General features: G+C 49.8%; 1 protein-coding gene across 3 annotated transcripts in view; it reads left to right on the forward strand.

The window, feature by feature from the left end:
* Nucleotides 1-9823: 9823 nt before the first annotated feature.
* The window catches only part of cfap299 (cilia and flagella associated protein 299), a 670526-nt gene continuing 653526 nt past the window's right edge, over nucleotides 9824-26823 (forward strand). For all 3 annotated transcript variants that reach the window (XM_072593545.1, XM_072593567.1, XM_072593676.1), the window contains exon 1: nucleotides 9824-9971. In XM_072593545.1, coding sequence (XP_072449646.1) covers nucleotides 9861-9971 — 111 coding nt within the window. In that variant the 5' untranslated portion in view covers nucleotides 9824-9860. The remainder of the gene's footprint in view (nucleotides 9972-26823) is intronic.

Raw genomic sequence — 26823 nt, forward strand, 5'->3', positions numbered from 1 at the left:
TGGAGTGGGGAGTCTGAAGTTGGTAAGTCAGATAAGGGGGAACCAAATACCATGGTAGTGACCTCTCCTGGCATATAAGGAAAACAAGAAAGAATATAAGATATGAATGTTCTTTAACCTAATTTTGTCCAGCTTCTGTTTGCCTCCGAGATTCACTCTGTGTGACTGATACAAACAAGTTTGTGTTGGAGTCCAGAATGTGCAGCATCCGAGAAGCAGGAGAGTTGACAATTTGGGCATAAGCCCTTCATCAGGAAAGGCATTCCTGATGAAGGGCTTATGCCCAAAACGTTGACTCCCCTGCTCTTAGGACGTTGCCTGACCTGCTGTGCTTTTCCAGTGTCACCTTTGTCAACTGTTTCTCCTTAATGCTACACTTGCTCATATATTGCCTTAATTACCCACTATTTAACAATTGATCAAGTCCTTTCCCAGTTGCCTCTAGCAAGTATTTTTACACTATTAAAAACCTAGCTGTGAATTGCAGTAAGCAGGAATAGAAAGGGAAACATAAGTTTGGCTTCTTGAACAATTAGTTAGGTTAAAGTCGGCTCTTTCATTTCTAATATACACATTAAATCAGGCAGAAAGAGACAATGTTTAAACTATGGTAACACAACATTTATTTTTGCTCTTGGATTTTAATTTGGATAATTTTATTCTTGCTTGTTTACCCTTACATATAAATTATGTAATAGATTTATTAACATAATTCAATAAAGAGCAAATGCTGTTGAACTGTAAATAACAAATTAGAGTCAAATGTTCATCTCTTTGTGCTAATCCTGCATTCTAAAGATAAGAGAAGCTGCAAACCTGGAGATAAATCAACATTCACAAATTATATTAAAGGCGTTTTGCTTTATAGTTCTGTTTGGGATAGATTATTTTCTTTTCCAACAATCACATTTTTATTGGCCAATTGAAAGGAGGAAGAGATGTCATAATAATGAAATAGGGATGTCAAATGTCTGGATCCATTTGCTTGAAATTCAATCACAGCTGTAAGTAATAGATGTGACACAAGGCAAATGCTGTCTTGTATCTTTTTTCAGAAGAAAATCTGAATGCTGCAGATCATTGGCAACAACTAAATCAGAATGAACTCTGCAAAAAATCTATATTCATTTACAGAACTAATTGTTTACATTTGTAAATGCAAACTGAATGTCCCATTCCTTTTGGAACTAATCAATATGCTTTCTATTCGTTGTCATAAGATAACATTCATTTTTGAATTTCCATTTGTAGATTCTGGTCCCTGACTTTCTGCAACTTCAAAGTACATTCTTTAAAACTGATGAAGAAATTGTCTTATTTGTGTGTAACTGCCCAAGCACAACATTCATTTTGAATTCAAATTGATACTTAGACATAGCTTTGCAGCATCTAACTAGATGATTTCAGGTTGTTTGCATGGTTATTGACATCTGATTGTGTCGATTGCCATGGCTTGTTATGTCTCAAACTTTCTATGCAGAGTATAACTCTTTAAATTTGCCACCTTTCTGTTTTCCCAAAATTAATTGATGGAAGCCAGTGAGAATCACAACATGTTCCCAGATCTCTACTAACATTAATTAGTAAGCAGTGCCTACTTAAAAGAATTGATAACATTAAGAAGAATGCAATGGAATGATAACCGGGTGCAATAGCAACAGATGAAGTATACAAACATAATAGTGCACTAACACAGTCGCAGTAACCAGAAATGGTAAAATGACAGATTTAGATCCCATTCATAACTAGATCTTTGAACTAATCGTGAAAATTGAAATAATGAGTATGAGAGAAGAGCCATTATAGAGACATGGTTACAGGGTAACCAAGGCTGGGACTTGAATGTTGAAAGGCACTTTATATTTTGGAAGAGAAGGGAAGGAGAGAATTGTGGGGTAGTTTTGTTACTGAAGGATGAGATCAGTATAAAATTGAAAAAAATGATTTTGATTCAAAAAATCAAAGTAACAAATAAAAGCCAAAAGAAATGTGGATGCTGTAAATCAGAAACAAAAACAGAAATTGGTGGAAAAGCTCAGTAGGTTTGGCAGCATCTGTGAAGACATATCAGAGTTAATATTTCGGGTCCAGTCACCTTTCCTCAGAACTGATGGTAGCTAGGAAAATGTTGGTTTATATCACAGAGTCCGAGAGATGTACAGCACGGAAACAGATCTTTCGGTCCAACTCGTCCATGCTCACCAGATATTCCAATCCAATCTAGTCCCACTTTCCAGCACTCTCCGAAACCTTCCTATTCATATACCCATTCAGATGCCTTTTAAATGTTGCAATCATACTAGCCCCCACACTTCCTCTGGCAGCTCATTCCATACACATACTACTCTCTGTGTGAAAACGTTGCCCCTTAGGTCTCTTTTATATCTTTCCCCTCTCACCCTAAACCTATGCCCTCTAGTTCTGGACTCCCCCAACCCAGGGAAAAGACTTTGTCTATTTACCCTATCCATGTGCCTCATGATTTTAAGTTTGCCCTTCAGCCTCCGATGCTCCAGGGAAATCAGCCCTAGTCTACTCAACCTCTCCCTATAGCTCAAATCTTGCAACCCGAGCAACATCCTTGTAAATCTTTTCTGAACCCTTTCTTGTTTCACAACAACCTTCCGATAGGAAGGAGACCAGAATTGCATGCAATATTTCAAAAGTGGCTTAACCAATGTCCTGTACAGCTGCAACAGGACAACTCCTGTACTCAATACGCTGACTAATAACAGAAAGCATACCAAACACCTTCTTCACTATTCTATCTACCTGCGACTCCACTTTCAAAGAGCTATGAACCTGCACTCCAAGGTCTCTTTGTTCAGCAACACTCCCTAGGACCTTACCATTAAGTGTATAAGTTCTGCTAAGATTTGCTTTCCCAAAATGCAGCACCTTGCATTTATCTAAACTCCATCTGTCACTTCTCAGCCCATTGGCCCATCTGATCAAGATTCTGTTGAATCTGAGGTAACCTTCATCGCTGTTCCACTACACCTCCAATTTTGGTGTCATTTGCAAACTTACTAACTATACCTCTTATGCTCACATCCAAATCATTTATATAAATGACGAAAAGTAGAGAACCCAGCACTGATCCTTGTGGCACTCTACTGGTCACAGGCCTCCAGTCTGAAAAACAACCCTCCTTCACCACCCTCTGTCTTCTACCTTTGAGCCAGTTCTGTATCCAAATGGCTAGTTCTCCCTGTATTGAATAAAATCTAACCTTGCTAACCAGTCTCCCATGGGGAATCTTGTCGAACACCTTGCTGAAGTCCATATACATCATGTCCACCGCTCTGCCCTCAATCCTCTTTGTTACTTCTTCAAAAAAAATCCATCAAGTTTGTGAGACATGATTTCCCATGCACAAAACCATGTTGACCATCTGTAATCTGTCCTTGCCTTTCCAAGTACATGTACATCCTGTCCCCCAGGATTCCCTCCAAATACTTGCCCACCACCGAGGTCAGGCTCACTGGTCTATAGTTCCCTGGTTTGTCTTTACCACCCTTCTTAAACAGTGGCACCATGTTAGCCAATCTCCAGTCTTCCAGCATCTCACTTGTGACCATTGCTGATACAAATATCTCAGCAAGGTGCCCATCAATCATTTTCCTAGCTACCCACAGAGTTCTTGGGTACACCTAATCAGGTCCTGGGGATTTACCCACGTTTACACATTTCAAGACTTCCAGCACTTCCTCCTCTGTAATATGGACATTTTTCATGATGTCACCATCTATTTCCCTACATTCTATACCTTCCATGTCATTTTCCACAGTGAACACTGACGCAAAATACTCATTTAGTATCTCCCCCATCTCCTGCAGTTCCACACAAAGGCCGCCTTGCTGATCTTTGAGGGGCCCTATTCTCTCCCTAGTTACCCTTTTGTCCTTAATGTATTTGTAAAAACCCTTTGGATTCTCTTTAACTCTATTTGCCAAAGCTATTGCACGTCCCCTTTTTGCCCTCCTGATTTCCCTCTTAAGTATACTCCTACTGCCTTTATATTCTTCTAAGGATTCATTTCATCTGTCTTACCTATACCTGACATATGTTTCCTTATTTTTCTTAACCAAACCCTCAACTTCTTTAGTCATCCAGCATTCCCTATACCTACCAGCTTTTCCTTTCACCCTAACAGGAATATACTTTCTCTGGATTCTCGTTATCTCATTTCTGAAGGCTTCCCATTATCCAGCCGTCCCTTTACCTGCAAATATCTGCCCCCAATCAACTTTCAAAACTTCTTGCCTAATACCGTCAAAATCGGCCTTTCTCCAATTTAGAACTTCAACTTTATCAAAAACACCACTCCCCTTCCTCTCTTTTCCCTTCCTATATCATTGGTTCCAATGTGGACAATGACCTCATGCTGGTCTCTGTCTCCCTTGAGAACATTCTGCACTCTCCTCTGAGACATCCTTGATCCTGGCACCAGGGAGACAACACACCATTCTGATTTTTCACTGTTGGCCACAGAAACATCTATCTGTGCCTCAGACTAGAGAGTCCCCTAACACAATTGATCTCTTGGAACCCGACGTACCCCTCATTGCATTAGAGCCAGTCTCAAAACCAAAAACTTGGCAGTTCTTGCTCCATTCACATGAGAATCCATCAGCGTGTACATTTTCCAACACAACATACTTGTTTGAAATGGAGGATGGAGCAGGAGTTAAGGAGTAAATAATAGGTGGGGATAGAGCCTAAAGAGAGAGAAGAACAGTTGGACAGATAAAGGAATGAATAACGATTCAACGAGGGTGAATAGCTGTTGATGGAGACTGTTAGTGGCTAAAAATATATACTCTGTCATGGCAGACTAGGTGATAACAAGGTTTGTTGTGTGCGGTAGCGGGCTAGGACATGGGGGAGTTCAGGCCCTAAACTTATTCAATATTGAGTCCGGGGGAAGCAGGGTCCCCAAGTGGAAAATTACATGTTGTTTTTCCAGCTTGTGCTAAGCTTCGCTGGAACACTGTAGCAAGCCTGAGATGGAGATGTTGGCCAGGGAACAGTGTGGTGTGTTAAAGTCACAGGAAACTGGAAGCTCAGGGTTTTTCTGTGGGCAGAACATAGATATTCTGCGAAGCGGTCACCCAGTCTTATGTTTGATTTCCCCAATGTAGGGGAGACCACATTGTAAGCAGCAAATGCAGTAGACTAGATTGTGAGAGGTGCAGATAAAGTGCTGATTCACCTGGAAAATACGTTTAGGCCCTTGGATATAGATATAAAATAAGTTTCATTGGTGGTAAAAAATAGTAAAGGGAAGAAATCACTGGTGGAGGAGATTGTAGTTACACAGTATAACAGAGCTTATTTCAAGAAATGACAGCATTGCAAGAAAGGTACTGCAATTATTTGGGTGCTTTTAATCTGCATACCAGTTGGACAAATCAAATTGCCAAACATAGCCTTGAGAAAGTGTGATGGAGCATATTTGACATTGTTTCTTTGAAGAGTCCATTCTGGAATCTAGCAGGGAACAGGCTCTTTTGAATCTGGTAATGTGTAATGAGATAGAATTTATGAAAAATCTCATAGTAAAGCATCACCTGGCAAAAGTGATCATACAATGATAGATTTTTACATTTAGTTTGAGAAATATGTATCCATAACTAATGCTTTGAGGTTAGATCAAAGCAATTACAAGAGTATGAAGACAGGGCTGACCGGCTGAACTGGGTTGACAGGTTAAAAGGGAAATGACAGACAAGTAGTTACAGACATTTAAGGAGACTCAATTCTCAACAATGACATATTTCATTGAATAACAAAGACTTTACAAGAAGGATGAATGATAGATGGCTAACTAACAAAATTAAGAATGATACTACTTTCAGTGACTGGTGTGCAAGGATGCCCAGGTTTTGTTGCAGCCTCTCCCTTTCTGAATTTATTGCTGTTCAAACAATAACCTGTCTTCCTGTCATGATTTGGAGATGCCGGTGTTGGACTGGGGTGTACAAAGTTAAAAATCACACAACAACAGGTTATAGTCCAATAGGTTTAATTGGAAACACACTAGTTTTCGGAGGGTCGCCCCTTTATCAGGTGATAGTGCACCTGATGAAGGAGCGACGCTCCAAAAGCTAGTGTGCTTCCAATTAAACCTATTGGACTATAACCTGGTGTTCTGTGATTTTTAACTCTGTCTTCCTGTGTTTGCTATTAAAGTGGATAACCTCACGTTTATTGATATGATACTTTACCTGCCATGCCTTTGCCCATTCACACAGATTACCCAAATCACATTGAAATATCTCCACATCTTCCTCACAGTTCACCCAGCTTTATGTCGTTTGCAAATCTGGAGAGATTACATTTAGTTCCTTTCTCTAAATCATTCATGTATTGTGAATAGCTGGAGTCCAAACACTGATTCCTGTGGTACCCCATCATTCACTGCCTGTCACTCAGAAAAAGACCTGTTTATTGCAAGTCTTTGTTTCCTGTTTGTCAACCAGCTATCTATCCATGTCAGCACATTTCTCCAATTCCATGCATTTTAATTTTAAATGCTAATCTTTGTGACCTTACCAAAATGCAGTGTGAAAAAGAAAACTCGCAGTGAGTTTCCAGTTAAGGTCTGGAATGTAGTGGAGGCAAGTTCAATTGAAGCATTCAAGAGGTTATTGATATTTTCTAATCAACCTGTTCAGAGATGTTATTTCACACTTCTGGAGAAGGTGGGACTTTAACCCTTGCCTCCTGGCTCCACTGTGCCACAACAGCTCTCTTCTTTTTAGAAGTGGCAGGTGAAAAAAAGTGGTTACCAAGAAAATGCAGTGGCATTGATGGTGATTGTTGATATTTTCAATCAACTTTTTCAGGGATGTTTTACACACTTCTGCAACAGGTAGATAGTTTCTATATTAACTTGTTCAGAGATATTATGCACTTCTGGAGAAGGTGGGACCTTTACACAGGCCTTCTGGCTCTGAGGTCAGGACATTACCAATGTACCACAAGAACCCTTGGCAGCAGGTGATTCTTGAACCCAGGCCTCCTGTCCAGAGATAGGGTCACTACTATGCCACAAGAGCCTTCAAGAGGTTGTCAGACGATTATTTTAATAGAAATCATGTGCAGGGGCTATGAGAAAAGGCAGGAGATTGACACTAAATCACAGTATTTAGGGAGCTGGTGCAGATGTAATGAGGTTGTTGATAATTGGGAGATGATGGCTCCCAGATGACTGTCCCTCGAATACGACCCCATCTCTGATCACCAAACCATCATCTCCAAGATTATCAACAACCTCATCACTTCAGGAGATCTCTCGAATACAGCCTCCAACCTGATAGTTCATGAACCCCGCACAACCAGTTTCTATCTCCTACCATAAACCTGAGCCTTGGTCAACCCATTACCTCTGCCTGCTCCTGCCCCACTGAGCTCATCTCTTCCTACCACAACTCCATTCTTTCCCGTTTGGTCTAGGAACTCACTAACAACATTTGAGACAAAACCCACGCCCTCCACCTCTTCCAAAACTATCAATTCCCTGGCCCCCAACACCTCATCCTTACTTTCACCATACAGGCCCTTTACATCTGTCTACCCCACACTGTTAGGTTCTTTTCCCAAGGTTTCACACAAGATGTAATTTGCACACACCAACTTCTGCAAACAGTTAAAGTTTATTAAAGCCTGTACAAGCTAGGATAGCTGGTTAGTAGCCACACACACAGACGACAAGCAACATGAATTCGACTGGGACAACACTACCATTATAGGGCAAGCCAAACAGAGAACAGCCAGGGAATTCCTAGAGGCATGGCACTCATCCACAGACTCTATCAACAAACACATCGACCTGGACCCAATATACCGGCCACTACAGCGGACAGATCGAACTGACAACCGGAAGCGGCAGAGACAGGCCACTATAAATGCCGGAGGAAACAGCACAGAAGTGCTTCATAGGAGGCTCCCAAGCACTGAGGATGTCACCTAGACAGGGGACGAAACGTTTGCAAGACAAATTCCCAGCTCGGCGAACAGAACCACAACAGTCTCCTTAGTGCTCACAAACCATCCCACCAACCTCTGAATTCAATGCATCATCCTTCAACACTTCTGTCATCTACAATCAGACCCCACCAAAAGGATATTTCCTTTTCCACCCCTGTCTGTTTTCCGCAGGGATTGTTCATTATGCAACTCCCTCAAATCTACATCCATCACCAACTTCACCAACACACCCAGTAACCTTCCCTGCAACCATAAGAGGTGAAGCACCTGACCCCATACATTCCCTCTCACCTCTGTCCATGGACCTAAACAATCTTTCCAGATCCCACAGAGATTCATCTGCACCTCATCTATGCATCCATTGCTCACGATGTGGTATCCTCGATAGTGGAGATACCAAATGCAGACTCTGGGACTGGTTCATAGAGAATCTGCACTCTGCATGCATCAACCAACCTGAACTTCCAGTTGCCATCCTTTTTAATTCCCACTCTCACTCTCACTCTACAATAACCTGTCCATTCTTGGCCTCCTCCGCTGTCAGTGAGGCCAAACTGAAACTGGAGGAACAATATCTTATATTGCACCTGGGAAACTTACAGCCCAATTGCCTCAACTTTGATTTCACCTGCTTCAAAATCCCTCCTCCCCCACCCTTATCCCACTAGGTTTTGTCTTGAAACGGTGACTTTTCTGCTCCTTGGATGCTGCCCAATCTGCTTTTACAGCTTTGTGTCTATTGACTCTAGCTTCCAGCATCTGCAGTTCTTACTGTCTCCATGTGATAACAAGGTCTTGTATGTGGGGGTATGGTAGGAGCATGGGAGAAGGTGCCTCAACCCCTAAAATTGTTGAAGTTGATATTGTGTCCAAAAGGAAACAACTTTTTCCTGGCTACCAATTTTGAGAAAGGGTCACTGAACCTGAAAACGTTAATCGATTTCTCTCTGCAAATGCTGCCAGACTTGTTGAACATTTTCAGCAATTTCAATCATTGTTTCTGATTTCTAGCATCTCCAGTTCTTTTGGCTTTACAGGAGAAAACCTGTTGGGTTAAGAGCCATAGCTCCAATGCGCATAAATGATAAATCCTTCACCAATGGACTTTATGGAGTGTAATAACAACTTTTGTGGTGAGATATTAATAGTAGCATAGTGGCTCAGTGGTTAGCACTGCTACCTCATAATGCCAGGGACCTGGGTCTGATTCCAGCCTTGGGTAATTGTGTGCGGAGTTTGCACATTTTCCCTGTGTCTGTGTGGTTATGCCCGAAACGTCGATTCTCCTGTTCCTTGGATGCTGCCTGACCTGCTGCGCTTTTCCAGTAACACATTTTCAGCTCTGTGTGGTGTATCTCTGGGTGCTCAGGCCCCCCCTATCCGAGGACGTGCAGGTTTGATGGATTGGTCGTGCTAAATTGTCCATTGTGTGGAGGGATATACAGGCTAGGTGCATGAGCCATGGGAAATACAAGTTTATAGGGATTAGGTGTTGGGGGCGGGGGAGCAGTATTGTCAGGATGGGCTGCTCTTAGGGTCGGTGTGGACTCGATGGGCCGAATGGCCTGTTCCACGCTGTAGGGATTCCATAAAGTAATCGTGTAGAAGCAGAAAGCTTTGAACCTCAAGAGACCATTTCGTCCATCGGATGTATGCTCATTTTTGCGCAAATAACTCAATATTAATCCGCCACCTGCAACCCTCTTCCCCCTGTTACTTCTACCTGCCTTTATTTTGAAAGTATCTCCAATTCCCAGAAAAAGGGGAAACTTCACTCCCACAGCTGGGCTAGAGAGGAACCGCCCCCTTGGGACACGTGACCCTGCACCGGAAATGCTGGTTGCTGAGGAGACGGCGATAACAACATGGAGGATGAGCATGGAGGCGCGTCGGTCGACAACATCGTCAACGAGTTCGAGACGTACGAGAGTTTCTTGGACTCGCAAGTTACCTCCCTCGACCTATACTACCTGGAGGTAAGAGGCCTGCTCGCCAGCGACCCTGTGCCCATTCCTTGGGGACGGGACGGGACGGGACGGGACGGTGGGGGTGGGGGGACGGTGCGGCCATATCGGTATCTCTGCTCCCGTCACTGCTCGTGAGGTCGCTCGAGCCCTCACCTCGCTGTCCACTGCCGGACTTTCACAGGCTCGTGCTCTTTCACAGCAACGCTTTCTCCGTATAAAAATAGCCTATCTACTTATTTACACCGTTGCGATAGTTGAGAATATCAACGGTAACTTAATCTACAATCGTTGTAATGAACAAACTATAATCCATGAGTTATCGTTACGGTGGGTGATTCAGAAGCTGTTAGTGTTGGTCTTTAAATCCCAATTCCAGCCAGTTATCTCATCACTTTAATGCTAACCTGAAGTGCAAATCAGAATCTTAATCCTGAATCCTACAATTGAAAATATCAACTCATTGGTACTCGTCACCCAGGTTGCTGTAAAATTAGTGACTGCTTGTGATTTAAAAAGTTGTAATCATGTGACTGTCAAAGGAATTTACTGCAACACAATGTTTTGAAATCTGCTGAAGCAGATTGCACGTTATCTTTTGATTATTTATTATTTATAAGAAAATAATTTGATCTTTTTTTTTCTTCTTTGGATGCTTGGGTGTTGACCAAGCTATCAACTTGAATTTATGCAGTCTGAGATGCAGGTGTACCCACAGTGCTGCCAGGAAAAGAATTACATGATTTTTGGTTCTTTCACAGGATCAAATATATTTCCAAGTCAAGATGTTGTGTGGCTTGGAGGGGCATTTTCAAATGGTGCTCCCTTGCATCAGCTGCTTATCTCCAAGATAGCCATGATATAGAGTTTAGTGTTGGATTGGGGTTGACGATGTTTGAAAAATCACACAACACCAGGTTGTAGTCCAGTAGGTTGATTTGAAAGTACAAGCTAGCTACCTGATGAGGGAGCAGTGCTCCAAAAGCTTGTAGTTTCAAATAAACCTGTTGGACTATCACCTGGTGTTTGATTTTTAATTATCTTCAAGGTGATAGAGGTCACAGAGTTTTGACTGTGCTAGCGAAGAATTTCAGGCAAACCATTTAAAGTGCATCTTAGATATTAAAAGCTACTGCCATGATGTGCTAGTGTGAACATTTAAATTGGTTGGAATGCTGGTTATGGTGCTGGAAAAGCACAGCCTGTCAGGCAGCATCCAAGCAGCAGGAGAGTTGACATTTCAGACATGAGCCCTTCATCAGGAATGAGCCACATTCCTGATGAAGGGCTTTTGCCCAAACTGTCGACTCTCCTGCACCTTGGATGCTGCCTGACTGGCTGTGCTTTTCCAGCACCACACTCTTCAACTCTGATTGTGGGCGTGTGGGTTACTCTTTGGAGGGTCGGTGCGGACTTGTTGGGCTAAAGGGCCTGCTTCCACACTGTAGGGAATCTAATGTAAACTAATAAGCCAGTGATGTTAGTTCCCATTGTCTCTTTAATTGTACATTCTACTTTATGTTATTCTAATGTCATGGTTTGATATTTATTGCTAACTCTGCTACAGTGATCTTCCATCCCAGACTAACCTGTCATGATAGATATTTAGCTATTCCATCTACTACAATAGTCTCCTGTCTCAAGCAGACTCTACTAACTATTAATTAGATATTTTAATGTCATGTCCCAAATATTTATGGTCCCCATCCTGTCATAATAACACTTAACAAAGAAACTTGCTTTATTACTTGTGTTTTCTCATCTAGCCATAGTGACCTTTCAGCCTTAACCATACTCTGCTAATTGGTATAAGACCATTCCACTATTCTTATCCCATCCTGCCTTCCACAGACCACAGATTGCCAATGGTCTTCATGCTTTAGCCCTTCCCATGCTTTCATGTTCTTTATTTTCCATATTCCCCCCTTTGAGACCTACTGGTCTCACCTAGAGAAAGAAGACAATAAGCTCAGCCCCTCTTGTGCCCAATACAAACAATGTAGATCCCAACACGCACTAAATAAGTTTCGGAGTCTGAGACTTAAAGGGTTCTTCCTCCATTCCTGGGGTCCCTTGGGCCAAAAACCTGTCCTCCAATAACCAGAATAGGAAAAAAGACCCAAGATCCCATAGTCCCATTGTCTAGGACCCGCGTGTTCTTCAGAAATATCATCGATGTCCCACGTGGACATAGTCCTTGCACCATGGCGGTTGTTAGATCATAATAGTAGAGCAGTGGGGTTCCGTCAGAGGAGTAAGTACTTCCTGGGTAGCTGAAATGACCACAAGTTGCCGTGTAGTGGCACGAACTAAAAAGGACTTAATAAAAAGTAAAGCACAACAAAAGACGAAGGTGACAACAAGTAAAACTGCACCTATAATAAGACCAATCTTGACAAACCATGTTCCCCAAGACCCGAATATATTATTCAACCAATCAAAAGCCTGATGACCAAACCCCGGATTGTCTTTCAGCTCCTGTCTTAGATTCTTTAGTTTTTCCACTGTTTTAGTAAAAGATCCCTCAGGGCTAGTGTTGTTAGGTATAAAAGTACAGCAATGCTCCCCAAACATCACACAAACTCTGCCTTTTTCTGCCAGTATCCAATCTAAGGCCTGTCTGTTTTAGCAAGTCATTTTGGTAGTAGCATCCAATTGTTCTCCCAAGGCCACAAGGGCATCATCAGTATAATTGATAAATCTCTGCAGGTTGTAATAAATGTAATTAATCCATTCAGCATTCTTGCTAACCCTTATCACTGGGATGAGAGCCTCCCAGCCCGTGGCAATCTCATTGTAGGCCTAAAACTCCTTAGGAATACCTCTTGGCTGTCATATGCTATCAATCCGAATCGTCACATCAGGTACATACTGTTGATTAGTTCGGCACAAAGCTGACTGTGATGTAGCGTTAAGCTGCACCTCTGGCGATATCACTACCTTATGTAGGAGCATTACACGGAAACAGCTGCCACTCCAGTCAGTGGGCAGTGTTCGGTGCAACCCTTCTTTCTTACCACCAGCCACCAAGTATCTGCCAGTGGGACACATTGAGAATTTAAAATAGCCCTAAATGTGGTGTCCTCCTTTAGTTCAATCGTATTCCCGCAAAGACCCTTAAAATAGCCTACTGGTATGGTGCCATTTCGCTAAAAGCATTCAAAACTTAATCCTTCCTGTATCCTGAAAGCAGCCACAGGGAACATGTAATTAGTCTTACTGGTGGACCACAGGATACTATAGCCACGCCACTGTTGGAGTTGCTGCCTGCCCACATCATCCTACTGATAGAATGTAGAGGCCTGAAGTAGGAGGCACCAAAACGGGCAATAGGATTGCCTGTAAGTTGATGAATCATCCGGATTAAGACATCGGCTAGAATGCTGCAAACCCCATTGAGTACAGGTGGTTGCGTTATAAGGCATAGGGACAACAGAGTATGAGGGGGTTGCTTTTGTACACAAGAAACAGTCCTGTGTAGCCATCATTACAACCGTATTGTTTGCCCATTGATACTCGTGATTGTCACGGGAGTGTACCCATGTTAGGGCAGCAAGGTCTGCACTTCTAATACATCTTTGCCTCCCAGCCTGAATGACCCTGGCATTACCAGTCCAGGTCTGCCCAGTTAATGGTCTCCAAGTCTGAGTATGCAGGCCTGGCATCAGAGAGGGTGGTATCAGGAGCACCCCCCATGCCTTCCCCATCCCTGCTGACAGGAGAACTATGCTCCACATCTCCATCACAATAATTTCTGGAATGATCAGTATCCCCAAGAACTTCACCTGTACCTGAGGGGTACTACCCTCCTGTGTGGCTTGCCCGTGTCCAAGTTCCTCGGCCTCAGCTCCACTTACCTCAGTGTTAGAGTTAGTTTGTGCTAGTGGGAGAGCTTTAGTACAATGATTAAGGTGGTACCATATGTGTCGTCCTTCCAGTTGGATGGCGGTAGGTGATGCCTTAGTCACCACAAAAGGTCCCTTTCTCCTCTGCTCATTCCAGCGTCTTTGAAAAACTTGCACGTGCACTCAATCCCCGGGTTTAATGGGTCCTTTCTCATTGACAGGTGTTGGTTCTCTTTGTGTTTCCTGCAGGTGGATAGTCTCGTGCATCATAGTTAGCTGCTGCATATATTGCTTAAGTTCTAAGATTAACTGCTCCAAGCTCGGCCCTTCGTATGGGCCTCTCCACTTGGGCACTGGCATAAGTCTATCTGTGAGCATCTCATGCAGTGTCAGATTGGTCATGCGATTAGTCTGCATGCGATAACTCATTAGTGCCAGCGGCAGTGCATCGACCCAATTAAGGTCGGTGCTTGCGCAGATCTTGTTTAATTTGGCTTTCAATGTCCCATTAATACTTTCCACCATACCCTGTGACTGGAGATGATGCACGCACCCAAACCTCTGTTTGATTCTCAAAGACTGCAGCACCAACTTAACTACTTTCTGAATGAAGTCAGACCCATTTTCTGAACTAATTTCCGACGTTATACCCAACCTTGGGATAACTTCATGCGTCAGAAATTTCACTACTGTCCCAGCTCCTGGTTTCAACCTTATTTCCACTGGGCTAGCTGTATTCAGTCTCCCCAGATCTGTATCATTCTGTGACCACAAAGTGGCTAGTAATGCCTCCAATTTCTCATTACCATATTGATCATCTTCCTGCACTGTCACTGGCCTGCTCCGCTGGGGTGTGACTTTGACTTCCTTCGGATTGCCTGTCAAGTTGCCATCCCTGGATTCCCAAACCCCTGTCGTGAGCATATGCCATTCCCTGACTGTTTCTACATGCCTGGCCATGGGTCCTAAGTCTTTAGGTTGATATCCCTTATTTACCAGTAAGGTTACATGAGGTGTGGCGCCTGATACACTATACCACTTTTCCAGGAACGCATTTCTCTCTATTTGCAGAATCACTCCCTGCTCCCCTAATACCATTGCTTCACTTCTCAAATGTTGTGGAGTAGTGACTTCCTGCCACCATTGTCTCTCTCTCTCACTTCTTCGTCCTGAGACTCAACAAATATCACTGTACAGTGCAGCTCAGACTCAGGTGGTCTTGCTTGAGTCAACACTTCTTCTTCCCACACCCCCCCTAATGTCTTGAATATCACTTGCTATATCCCCTGTCCAATAAACATTAACATCTTTAACTTCTTGCATCATTAATTGTGTACTGGCGTTTTCTACGACCAAGCCCTGCTGTGTGCACTCCAATCTTACCTCTAACTGTAGTAAAGCATCCCTACCTAACAAGTTAATTGGCATCTCTTTAGACACTAATATTGGCAGAACGACCTCCCACCTTCCATTTCTAATCTTACTGGAGCTGTAAATCGAGTTAACTGTGATTTCTCTGAGAATCCGACAGTTTTAACAAATTTATTTGACATGGGAAGGTGAGAGGTATACTGTGGCTGCACACAAGTGTATGTAGCTCCAGTATCTATCATCACCGGTGTCTGCCACCCTTCTATATTAACTTGTATTACTGGTTCTTGATCAGCCTCCCATGCTACTACAGGGTAGTGCCCCTTCCCACCCAGGTTCTCAGGGCATCCCCAGCACATCCCATATGGGTTAACAGGTTCTGCTGGCCTGTAGGTGTCTGGAAAGTGGCCAGTGGGGATTCCTGCCGTCCAGGCCCGCTGTAGGGCAGAGAGGGCCCAGTCCAGTAAAGGCAATCCCTCCTAAAGTGGCCTGGTTGATGGCATTCCCAGCACATCATTTCTGGCCCCCTTTGAGCCTGATTATTTATCATGTACCTTAGTCCCCCATTCCTACGTCCCTGACCTTGGGGAGTCTAGTTCTGTTCAGGCTGTTGTTTAAATCTGCCCTGCCCCGGATACGTCACCGGCGGGAAAGCTTCTTTTAAAAACCTCCATTGTTGGCATGTGAATTTCTGGCCCCTGTCTGGCTACCTGATAGGACCCCCCTTGCGCCGGCACTTGGTTCACCCCAATGTTGATTACTGTATCGGTTCTTACTGGCAACACCTTTTCAGCCTTCTCTTTTTTTTCTTTCTTTTTAAGCTCTTCAAGCTGCATTTGCGCCAGCTTCCTTTGCACCTCCTCCTGCTGTTCAGACAGGTTCTCTTTGTCTTGTCGAAACATTTCAACTGCATGAACTACATGATCTCTAAATTCCTGGTGGTTCATTGATGATGTCAGACCCACCACCACCTCCAGTCTTGACCTGACTTGGGAGGGCACTGCTCAATGATGGAATTTCAGAACATTGTGGTCAGCAACTGATTAGTCTTTATGTCTTGCTCTGTTTCCAGCCTCCACGTCTTTAACTATTTCTCCAAATAGGCAGCTGGGTTTTCACTTTCTCCCAGTGGATCCCCTCTCAGAGCCTGGGGATCCATTTTGGGTGGATAACAGTCTCTTAAGGCCTGCCATACATTCTGTCTCACTCAATCAAACCCGACTCCATCAATCATTGGATTGTCTGCCACATTTTTCAAATGGGCTCGGACCATTATTTCCTTTTACTTTGAGAGCCCTACCAACCTCACCAGCAGTGCCTTCAAGTCTCCTATAGCCAGCAATCACTCTGTGATCTCATTTTCAAAAGCCCTGATCCACCTTCCTGCTCCCTCCTGTAAACTGGGCAGCGCATTCTTCAGCCCTTCCAGATCCTGAGTTCCCCAAGGAATGTATTGTGGGTTTCTCCCCTCTTTTATGAGGAGTGGTAGCATCCTTCCCTGTTGGCCCTTTTTCCCTTTACCAACACTACTTCTCAATAATTCCCCCTCAGGCTCTGAGTCCGATGCTATTTCTAATTCCTCCCATTCTTTAGGTACTGGGGCCTTTTTCTTTCCTTGTCTGCCGTCATCCCTTTCTGCTTGCTCTGCTACACCTTCACTGCTTTTCTCTTCAGCCCTTCTTTCATATCACAATGAGTATTCCTCAATTGCTTTTTGTTCCCTTAGCCCACATAGCACACTAATCTCTTGTTTCAGCTTTTCATGCTCTCATTGTATAGCTTCTATTTGCTCCTGCCTGTCCCTTTTCTGTCTTTCTCTTCTTTCCCTCAGTTCATTTTTGTCTCCAGCAGTTCCATCCCATTCTAACTGTCCCTCTATTTCTACTGTCCCCTTTATTACTGGACGCTGCTTCAATGCATCTTCGTTTGAGTAGGGAGAAGGTCTATTCAACTACTCCACATCTGGGTATGGGTTGGGGGGGGGGAGGGAGAGCTGATTCCTGCTTTTCTGTTTCCTGGAACTGCTCAGCTTGTTCTTTTGCAGCTTTCCTACTCACCACAGGTACCTGACAAGCTACCTTCAATTCCTCACCCTCTTCCGTGAAAAGTTTCAGTATTTCCATGTCCTGATCCCTTTTTTGGTTTCTATTTTTAGATTTATCTTTTGGCTTGTAGTTCTTAATTAGTCCTTCCATCTCATTGCACATACGTATATCAAAGGTACCTTCTTTTGGCAATTTAGTCAATAAATTTCTGAGAAATGGGAAAAAAAGATTTTTACAATATCTTTTCTTGCCACTGGAAATTTCTTACTCAACTGCAGTCCCTTTATCCATCCTATGATAAATTTCAGTCCAACTAATGTATTATCTTTGTTCTCATAGTGCTTTATCAAAAGTATAAGCAATCCTTAACTTTATAACTTGCAATTGTCCCTTACCAATCTCTCGATTCCTAAGTGTCCTCATTTGCAGCTAGTTAATACAAACAATCCATTCTCATTCATTTCAGCCTAAACCAATCCAACACTGCATCTTCAAAATGCACCCATCACTAACGGTTTCTTGAGAAATTTCTCTCTCAAAAAACATCTTAAATTCTTATAGTGAAAAATAACGTAAAAATACCCCTGGATTTCGAGCTCTAGGGAAAGAAAACACAAACACGCACGCGCACGGTACACGCACACATTCTGCAAGCTACAGCCTCCCTCGCTCTCCCTCACACTCCCTCTCCCACTCTCTCTCACGCTTACTCTCACTCTCTCCCTTGCCCCATTGCGCCCTTGCCGCATCGCACTCGCGTTCTCTCTCGCTTGCTCGCTCTCGCGTGCTCTCTCGCTCTCTCGCTCACGCTCTCTTGCTCTCGCTCTCTCTTGTGCGCTCTCTCGCCCTCTCGCTCGCCCTCTCGCCCTCTCTCTCTCGCGTGCTCTCTCTTGCGCTATCGCATGCTCTCTTGCTCGCCCTCGCTCTTGCCCTCTCGCGCTCTCGCTCTCGCGTTCTCTCGCGCCGTCTCGTACTCTCGCGCTCTCTCTGTCGCGCTCTCTCTGTCGCGCTCTCTCTGTCGCGCTCTCTCTGTCGCGCTCTCTCTGTCGCGCTCTCTCTGTCGCGCTCTCTCTGTCGCGCTCTCTCTGTCGCGCTCTCTCTGTCGCGCTCTCCCTGTCGCGCTCTCCCTGTCGCGCTCTCCCTGTCGCGCTCTCCCTGTCGCGCTCTCCCTGTCGCGCTCTCCCTGTCGCGCTCTCCCTGTCGCGCTCTCCCTGTCGCGCTCTCCCTGTCGCGCTCTCCCTGTCGCGCTCTCCCTGTCGCGCTCTCCCTGTCGCGCTCTCCCTGTCGCGCTCTCCCTGTCGCGCTCTCCCTGTCGCGCTCTCCCTGTCGCGCTCTCCCTGTCGCGCTCTCCCTGTCGCGCTCTCCCTGTCGCGCTCTCCCTGTCGCGCTCTCCCTGTCGCGCGCTCCCTGTCGCGCGCTCCCTGTCGCGCGCTCCCTGTCGCGCGCTCCCTGTCGCGCGCTCCCTGTCGCGCGCTCCCTGTCGCGCGCTCCCTGTCGCGCGCTCCCTGTCGCGCGCTCCCTGTCGCGCGCTCCCTGTCGCGCGCTCCCTGTCGCGCGCTCCCTGTCGCGCGCTCCCTGTCGCGCGCTCCCTGTCGCGCGCTCCCTGTCGCGCGCTCCCTGTCGCGCGCTCCCTCTCGCGCGCTCCCTCTCGCGCGCTCCCTGTCGCGCGCTCCCTCTCGCGCGCTCCCTCTCGCGCGCTCCCTCTCGCGCGCTCCCTCTCGCGCGCTCCCTCTCGCGCGCTCCCTCTCGCGCGCTCTCTCTCTCTCTCTCACATGCGCTCTCTCTCTCTCTTGCGCTCTCATTCCCTCATGCTTTCTCTCGCGCTCTCTCGTTCTCTCGTTCCCTCACAATTTCTCTAGTGCTTTCTCTCGCGCTCTCTTTCGCTCTCTCTCGCGCCTTCTCTCGCGCTGTCTCGTGCTCTCGTGCTGTCTTGTGCTCTCTCGCACCCGCGTACGCTCTCGTGCTCTCTCTTGCACTCTCTCGAACGCTCTTGTGCTCTCTCGCGCTTGCGCTCTCTCTCTCGCGCTCGCTCGCTCGCTCTCTCTATCGTGCTCTCTCACTCACGCTCGCTTTTGCGCTCTCGCACGCTCTCTCTCTCCCTCACTCTCTCCTGAGCGCTTTCGCGCCGTCTCTCTCTCGCTCTCTCACGCACTCTCTATCGCGATTTCTCGCGCTCCCTCTCGAGCTCCCTTTCTCTCGCTCTCTCTCGCGCACTCTCGCTCGCTCTCACGCTCTCTCTCGCGAGCACTGTCACGCTCGCTCTCGCGCTCTCTCACTTCTCAGGCTCTCTTGCATCTAACGCTCTCGCGCTCACTCTCTCTCTCGCGCTCTTTCGTTCTATCTTGCGGTCTTCGTTCTCTCGCGTGCTCTCTCGAGCGCTCTCTCGCACCTTCCCTTGTGCTCTTGCGCGCTCTCTCATGCTCTCACGTGCTCTCGCGCTCTCTCTCGCGCTCTCTCTCTTGCTCTTTCTCTCACTCTTGCTCTCTCACTTTTGCTCTCTCAGTCTTGCTCTCTCGCGATCACTCTCGCGCTCTATCGCGCTCGCGCTCACGATCTCTCTCTCTCGCGCTCGCGATCTCTCTCTCTCTCCCGCGCTCGCGATCTCTCTCTCTCCCGCGCTCGCGATCTCTCTCTCTCCCGCGCTCGCGATCTCTCTCTCTCTCTCTCGCTCGCGATCTCTCTGTCTTGCTCACGATCTCTCTCTCTCTCTCGCTCGTGATCTCTCTCTCTCGCGCTCGCGAACTCTCTCTCTCGCGCTCGCGATCTCTCTCTCCCGCGCTCGCGATCTCTCTCTCTCCCGTGCTCGCGATCTCTCTCTCTCTCTCGCTCGCGATCTCTCTCTCTCTCTCGCTCGCGATCTCTCTCTCTCTCTCGCTCGCGATCTCTCTCTCTCTCTCGCTCGCGATCTCTCTCTCTCTCTCGCTCGCGATCTCTCTCTCTCTCTCGCTCGCGATCTCTCTCTCTCTCTCGCTCGCGATCTCTCTCTCTCTCTCGCTCGCGATCTCTCTCTCTCTCTCGCTCGCGATCTCTCTCTCTCGCGCTCGCGATCTCTCTCTCTCTCGCGCTCGCGATCTCTCTCTCTCTCGCGCTCGCGATCTCTCTCTCTCTCGCGCTCGCGATCTCTCTCTCTCTCGCGCTCGCGATCTCTCTCTCTCTCGCGCTCGCGAACTCTCTCTCTCTCGCGCTCGCGAACTCTCTCTCTCTCGCGCTCGCGAACTCTCTCTCTCTCGCGCTCGCGAACTCTCTCTCTCTCGCGCTCGCGAACTCTCTCGCTCTCGCGCTCGCGAACTCTCTCGCTCTCGCGCTCGCGAACTCTCTCGCTCTCGCGCTCGCGAACTCTCTCGCTCTCGCGCTCGCGAACTCTCTCGCTCTCGCGCTCGCGAACTCTCTCGCTCTCGCGCTCGCGAACTCTCTCGCTCTCGCGCTCGCGAACTCTCTCGCTCTCGCGCTCGCGAACTCTCTCGCTCTCGCGCTCGCGAACTCTCTCGCTCTCGCGCTCGCGAACTCTCTCGCTCTCGCGCTCGCGAACTCTCTCGCTCTCGCGCTCGCGAACTCTCTCGCTCTCGCGCTCGCGAACTCTCTCGCTCTCGCGCTCGCGAACTCTCTCGCTCTCGCGCTCGCGAACTCTCTCGCTCTCGCGCTCGCGAACTCTCTCGCTCTCGCGCTCGCGAACTCTCTCGCTCTCGCGCTCGCGAACTCTCTCTCTCGCGCTCGCGAACACTCTCTCTCTTGCGCTCGCTCTCATTTCGCGCTCGCTCTCATTTCGCGCTCGCTCTCATCTCGCGCTCGCTCTCATCTCGCGCTCGCTCTCATCTCGCGCTCGCTCTCATCTCGCGCTCGCTCTCATCTCGCGCTCGCTCTCATCTCGCGCTCGCTCTCATCTCGCGCTCGCTCTCATCTCGCGCTCGCTCTCATCTCGCGCTCGCTCTCATCTCGCGCTCGCTCTCATCTCGCGCTCGCTCTCACCTCGCGCTCGCTCTCACCTCGCGCTCATTCCCTCTCGCTTTCTCTCGTGCTTTCTCTCGCGCTCTCTTTCGCTCTCTCTCGCGTCTTCTCTCGCGCTGTCTCGTGCTCTCGCGCACCCGCGCATGCTCTCGTGCTCTCTCTCGCACTTGAACGCTCTTGTGCTCTCTCGCGCTCGCTCTCTCTCTCTCGCGCTCGCTCTCTCTCTCTCGCGCTCGCTCTCTCTCTCGCGCTCGCTCTCTCTCTCTCGCGCTCGCTCTCTCTCTCGCGCTCGCTCTCTCTCTCGCGCTCGCTCTCTCTCTCGCGCTCGCCCTCTCTCTCGCGCTCGCTCTCTCTCTCTCGCTCGCGCTCTCTCTCTCGCGATCTCTCTCTCTCTTGCTCGCGATCTCTCTCTCTCGCGCTCTCTCGTACCCTCACGCTTTCTCTCGTGCTTTCTCTCGCGCTCTCTTTCGCTCTCTCTCACGCTGTCTCGTGCTCTCGCGCACCAGCGCACGCTCTCGTGTTCGCTCTCGAACGCTCTTGTGCTCTCTCGCGCGATCTCTTGCGCTCGCGCTGTCTCTCTCGCTCGCGCTCTCTCTCTCGCTCTCTCTCGCTCTCTCACTCACGCTCGCTTTTGCGCTCTCGCACGCTCGCTCGCTCTCCCTCACTCTCACCTGCGCGCTTTCGCGCCGTCTCTCTCTCGCTCTCTCACGCGCTCGATATTGCGATATCGCGATCTCTCGCTCTCGCGCTCCCTCTCTCTCTCTCTCTCTCGCACTTTCTCTCTCTCTCGCGCTCTCTCTCTTTCTCTTTCTCGCGCGCGAGCTCTCTCTCTCGCGCACTGTCTTGCTATCTCGCGTGCTCTCTTTTTGCTCTATCTCGCGATCTCTTTTGCTCTCTCTCGCACCTTCTCTCGCGCTGTCTTGTGCTCTCGCGCTCTCTCTCGCACGGACACTCTCGCTCTCACGTGCGCTCTTGTGCTCTCTCTTGCGCACTCTCTCGCGCGCTCTTGTGCTCTCTCTCGCGCCTTCTCTCGCGCTCTCTCGCGCACTCTCGCTGTCTCGCGCACTTTCTCGCGCTCTCTTGCATCTCACGCTCTCGCATCTCACGCTCTCGCGCTCTCTCACATCTCGCACTCTCTCTTGCGCTCTTTCTCTCGCATCTCATGCTCTCGCTCGCCCTCTCGCGCTCTCCCTTGCACCTTCTCTCGCGCTGTCTTGTGCTCTCGCGCTCTCGCTCTCACGTGTGCTCTTGTGCTCTCTCTCGGGCTCTCTTGCGTGCTCTCTCTTGCGCCTTCTCTCGCGCTCTCTCTCTCTCTCGCGCTCTCTCTCTCTCTCGCGCTCTCTCTCTCTCTCTCGCGCGCTCTCTCTCGTGCGCTCTCTCTCGTGCGCGCACTCTCGCATCTCGCGCTCTCTCTCTCGTGCTCGCGAACTCTCTCTCTTGCGCTCGCGATCTCTCTCGCGCTCGCGATCTCTCTCTCTCTCTCGCGCGCTCTCTCTCTCTCTCGCGCTCTCATTCCCTCATGCTTTCTCTCGCGCTCTCTCGTTCTCCCGTTCCCTCACGATTTCTCTCGTGCTTTCTCTCGCGCTCTCTTTCGCTCTCTCTCGCACCCGCGCACGCTCTCGTGCTCTCTCTCGCACTCTCTCGAACGCTCTTGTGCTCTCTCGCGCTTGTGCTCTCTCTCTCGCGCTCGCTCGCTCTCTCTCTCGTGCTCTCTCACTCACGCTCGCTTTTGCGCTCTTGCACGCTCTCTCTCTCTCCCTCACTCTCTCCTGAGCGCTTTTGCGCCGTCTCTCTCTCGCTGTATCAAGCTCTCTCACGCACTCTCTATCGCGATCTCTCGCGCTCCCTCTCGAGCTCCCTCTCTCTCGCGCTCGCTCTCTCTCTTGCGCACTCTCGCTCGCTCTCGCGCTCTCTCTCGCGAGCACTGTCGCGCTTGCTCTCGCGCTCTTTCATTCTATCTTGCGGTCTTCGTTCTCTCGCGCGCTCTCTCGAACGCTCTCTCGCACCTTCCCTCATGCTCTTGCGCGCTCTCACGTGCTCTCGCGCTCTCTTTCTCGTGCTCTTTCTCTCACTCTTGCTCTCTCGCTCTCTCTCTCGCGCTCGCGATCTCTCTCGCGCTCGCGATCTCTCTCGCGCTCGCGATCTCTCTCGCGCTCGCGATCTCTCTCGCGCTCGCGATCTCTCTCGCGCTCGCGATCTCTCCCGCGCTGTATCGCTCTTGCGATCTCTCTCGCGATCTCTCTCTCGCGCGCTCGCGATCTCTCTCTCTCTCCCGCGCTCGCAATCTCTCTCTCTCTCCCGCGCTCGCGATCTCTCTCTCTCTCTCTCCCGCGCTCGCGATCTCTCTCTCTCTCTCTCTCTCTCTCGCGCTCGCGAACTCTCTCTCGCGCTCGCGAACTCTCTCTCGCGCTCGCGATCTCTCTCTCTCGCACTCGCGAACTCTCTCTCTCGCGCTCGCGAACTCTCTCTCTCTCGCGCTCGCTCTCTCTCACCTCGCGCTCGCTCTCATCTCGCGCTCGCTCTCATCTCGCGCTCGCTCTCATCTCGCGCTCGCTCTCATCTCGCGCTCGCTCTCATCTCGCGCTCGCTCTCATCTCGCGCTCGCTCTCATCTCGCGCTCGCTCTCATCTCGCGCTCGCTCTCATCTCGCGCTCGCTCTCATCTCGCGCTCGCTCTATCTCGCGCTCATTCCCTCACGCTCTCTCGTTCCCTCACGCTTTCTCTCGCGCTATCTTTCGCTCTCTCTCGCGTCTTCTCTCGCGCTGTCTCGTGCTCTCGCGCATCCGCGCATGCTCTCATGCTCTCTCTCGCACTCGAACGCTCTTGTGCTCTCTCGCGCTCGCTCTCTCTCGCTCTCTCGCTCTCTCACTCACGCTCGCTTTTGCGCTCTCGCACGCTCGCTCGCTCTCCCTCACTCTCTCCTGCGCGCTTTCGCACCGTCTCTCTCTCTCGCTCTCTCACGCTCTCTCTCACGCGCTCGATATCGCGATATCGCGAACTCTCGTCTCGCGCTCCCTCTCTCTCAATCGCGCTCTCTCTCTCTCGCGATCTCTCTCTCTCTCTCTCTCTCGATCGCGATCTCTCTCTCGCTCGCGCTCGCTCTCTCTCACTCTCGCTCTCTCACGCTTTCTCTTGCGCTCTCTCGTTCCCTCACGCTTTCTCTCGTGCTGTCTCGTGCTCTCGCGTACCAGCGCACACTTTCGTGCTCTCTCTCGCACTCTCGTGCTCTCTCGCGCGATCTATCTCTCGCGCTCGCGCTCTCGCGCTCTCTCTCGCTCTCTCACTCACGCGCTCTCACTCACGCTCGCTTTTGCGCTCTCGCACGCTCGCTCGCTCTCCCTCACTCTCTCCTGCGCGCTTTCGCGCCGTCTCTCTCTCGCTCTCTCGATATTGCGATATCGCGATCTCTCGCTCTCGCGCTCCCTCTCGCGCTCCCTCTCTCTCTCTCTCTCTCGCACTTTCTCTCTCTCTCGCGCGCACTGTCTTGCTATCTCGCGCGCTCTCTTTTGCTCTCTCTCGCGATCTCTTTTGCTCTCTCTCGCACCTTCTCTCGCGCTGTCTTGTGCTCTCGCGCTCTGTCTCGCACGGGCACTCTCACTCTCACGTGCGCTCTTGTGCTCTCTCTCGTGCTCTCTTGCACACTCTCTCGCGCGCTCTTGTGCTCTCTCTCGCACCTTCTCTCGTGCTCTCTCGCGCCTTCTCTCGCGCTCTCTCTCGCACTCGCTGTCTCACGCACTTTCTCGCGCTCTCTTGCATCTCACGCTCTCGCGCTCTCTCACATCTCGCACTCTCTCTTGCGCTCTCTCTCTCGCATCTCACGCTCTCGCTCGCCCTCTCGCTCGCCCTCTTGCACCTTCTCTCGCGCTGTCTTGTGCTCTCGCGCTCTCTCTCGCACGGGCACTCTCGCTCTCACGTGTGCTCTTGTGCTCTCTCTCGGGCTCTCTTGCGTGGTCTCTCTCGCGCCTTCTCTCGCGCTTTCTCTTGCGCTCTCTCGCGCCCTCTCTCGTGCTCTCTCGCACCCTCTTGCGCCTTCTCTCGCGCTCTCTCTCTCTCGCGCTCTTTCGTTCTCTCTCGCTCTCTCTCGCATGGACACTCTCGCTCTCACGTGCGCTGTTGTGCTCTCTCTCGCGCTCTCTTTTGCTCTCTCTCGCACCTTCTCTCGCGCTGTCTTGTGCTCTCGCGCTCTCTCTCGCACGGACAATCTCGCTTTCACGTGCGCTCTTGTGCTCTCTCTCTCGCCCTCTCTTTTGCTCTCTCTCACGCTCTCTTTTGCTCTCTCTCGCACCTTCCCTCGTGCTGTCTTGTGCTCTCGCGCTCGCGATCTCTCTCTCGCGCTCGCGATCTCTCTCTCGCGCTCGCGCTCGTGATCTCTCTCTCCTGCGCGCGTTCGCGCTGTCTCTCTCTCGCTCTCTCACGCGCTCTCTATCGCGATATCGCGATCTCTCGCGCTCGCTCTCTCTCGCGCTCGTTCCCTCACGCTTTCTCTCGTGCTCTCTCGTTCTCTCGTGCTTTCTCTCGTGCTTTCTCTCGTGCTTTCTCTTGTGCTTTCTTTCGCTCTCTCTCGCTCTCTCTCGCGCCTTCTCTCGTGCTCTTGCGCATCTGCGCACGCTCTCGTGCTCTCTCTCGTGCTCTCTCGCGTGATCTCTCTCTCGCGCTCGCGCTCTCTCTTGCTCTCACACTCACGCGCTCTCACTCACGCTTGCTTTTGCGCTCTCGCACGTTCGCTCGCTCTCCCTCACCCTCACCTGCGCGCTTTCGCGCCGTCTCTCTCACGCGCTCGATATTGCGATATCACGATCTCTCGCTCTCGCTCGCGCGCTCTCTCTCTCGCTCGCGCGCTCTCTCTCTCTCGCTCGCGCGCTCTCTCTCTCTCGCTCGCGCGCTCTCTCTCGCTCGCGATCTCGCGCTCGCGATCGCGATGTCTCTCTCGTGATCTCTCTCTCTCTCACGCGCACTGTCTTGCTATCTCGCGCGTTCTCTCTCTCTCTCTCGCGCTCGCGCACTCTCTTGTGCGCGCACTCTCGCATCTCACGCTCTCTCTCGTGCGCGCTCCCTCTCTCGTGCGCGCTCCCTCTCTCGTGCGCGCTCCCTCTCTCGTGCGCGCTCCCTCTCTCGTGCGCGCTCCCTCTCTCGTGCGCGCTCCCTCTCTCGTGCGCGCTCCCTCTCTCGTGCGCGCTCCCTCTCTCGTGCGCGCTCCCTCTCTCGTGCGCGCTCCCTCTCTCGTGCGCGCTCCCTCTCTCGTGCGCGCTCCCTCTCTCGTGCGCGCTCTCTCGCGCGCTCTCACTCTCTCGCGCGCTCTCACTCTCTCGCGCGCTCTCACTCTCTCGCGCGCTCTCACTCTCTCGCGCGCTCTCACTCTCTCGCGCGCTCTCACTCTCTCGCGCGCTCTCACTCTCTCGCGCGCTCTCACTCTCTCGCGCGCTCTCACTCTCTCGCGCGCTCTCACTCTCTCGCGCGCTCTCACTCTCTCGCGCGCTCTCACTCTCTCGCGCGCTCTCACTCTCTCGCGCGCTCTCACTCTCTCGCGCGCTCTCACTCTCTCGCGCGCTCTCACTCTCTCGCGCGCTCTCTCTCGCTCGCTCGCTCGCTCTCTCTCTCCTGCGCGCACTCTCGCATCTCGCGCTCTCTCTCATGCGCGCGCTCTCTCTCTCTCACGCT

Source organism: Chiloscyllium punctatum, chromosome 1 (assembly GCF_047496795.1).
Source record: "Chiloscyllium punctatum isolate Juve2018m chromosome 1, sChiPun1.3, whole genome shotgun sequence".
In the NCBI taxonomy this organism is placed as follows: domain Eukaryota; kingdom Metazoa; phylum Chordata; class Chondrichthyes; order Orectolobiformes; family Hemiscylliidae; genus Chiloscyllium; species Chiloscyllium punctatum.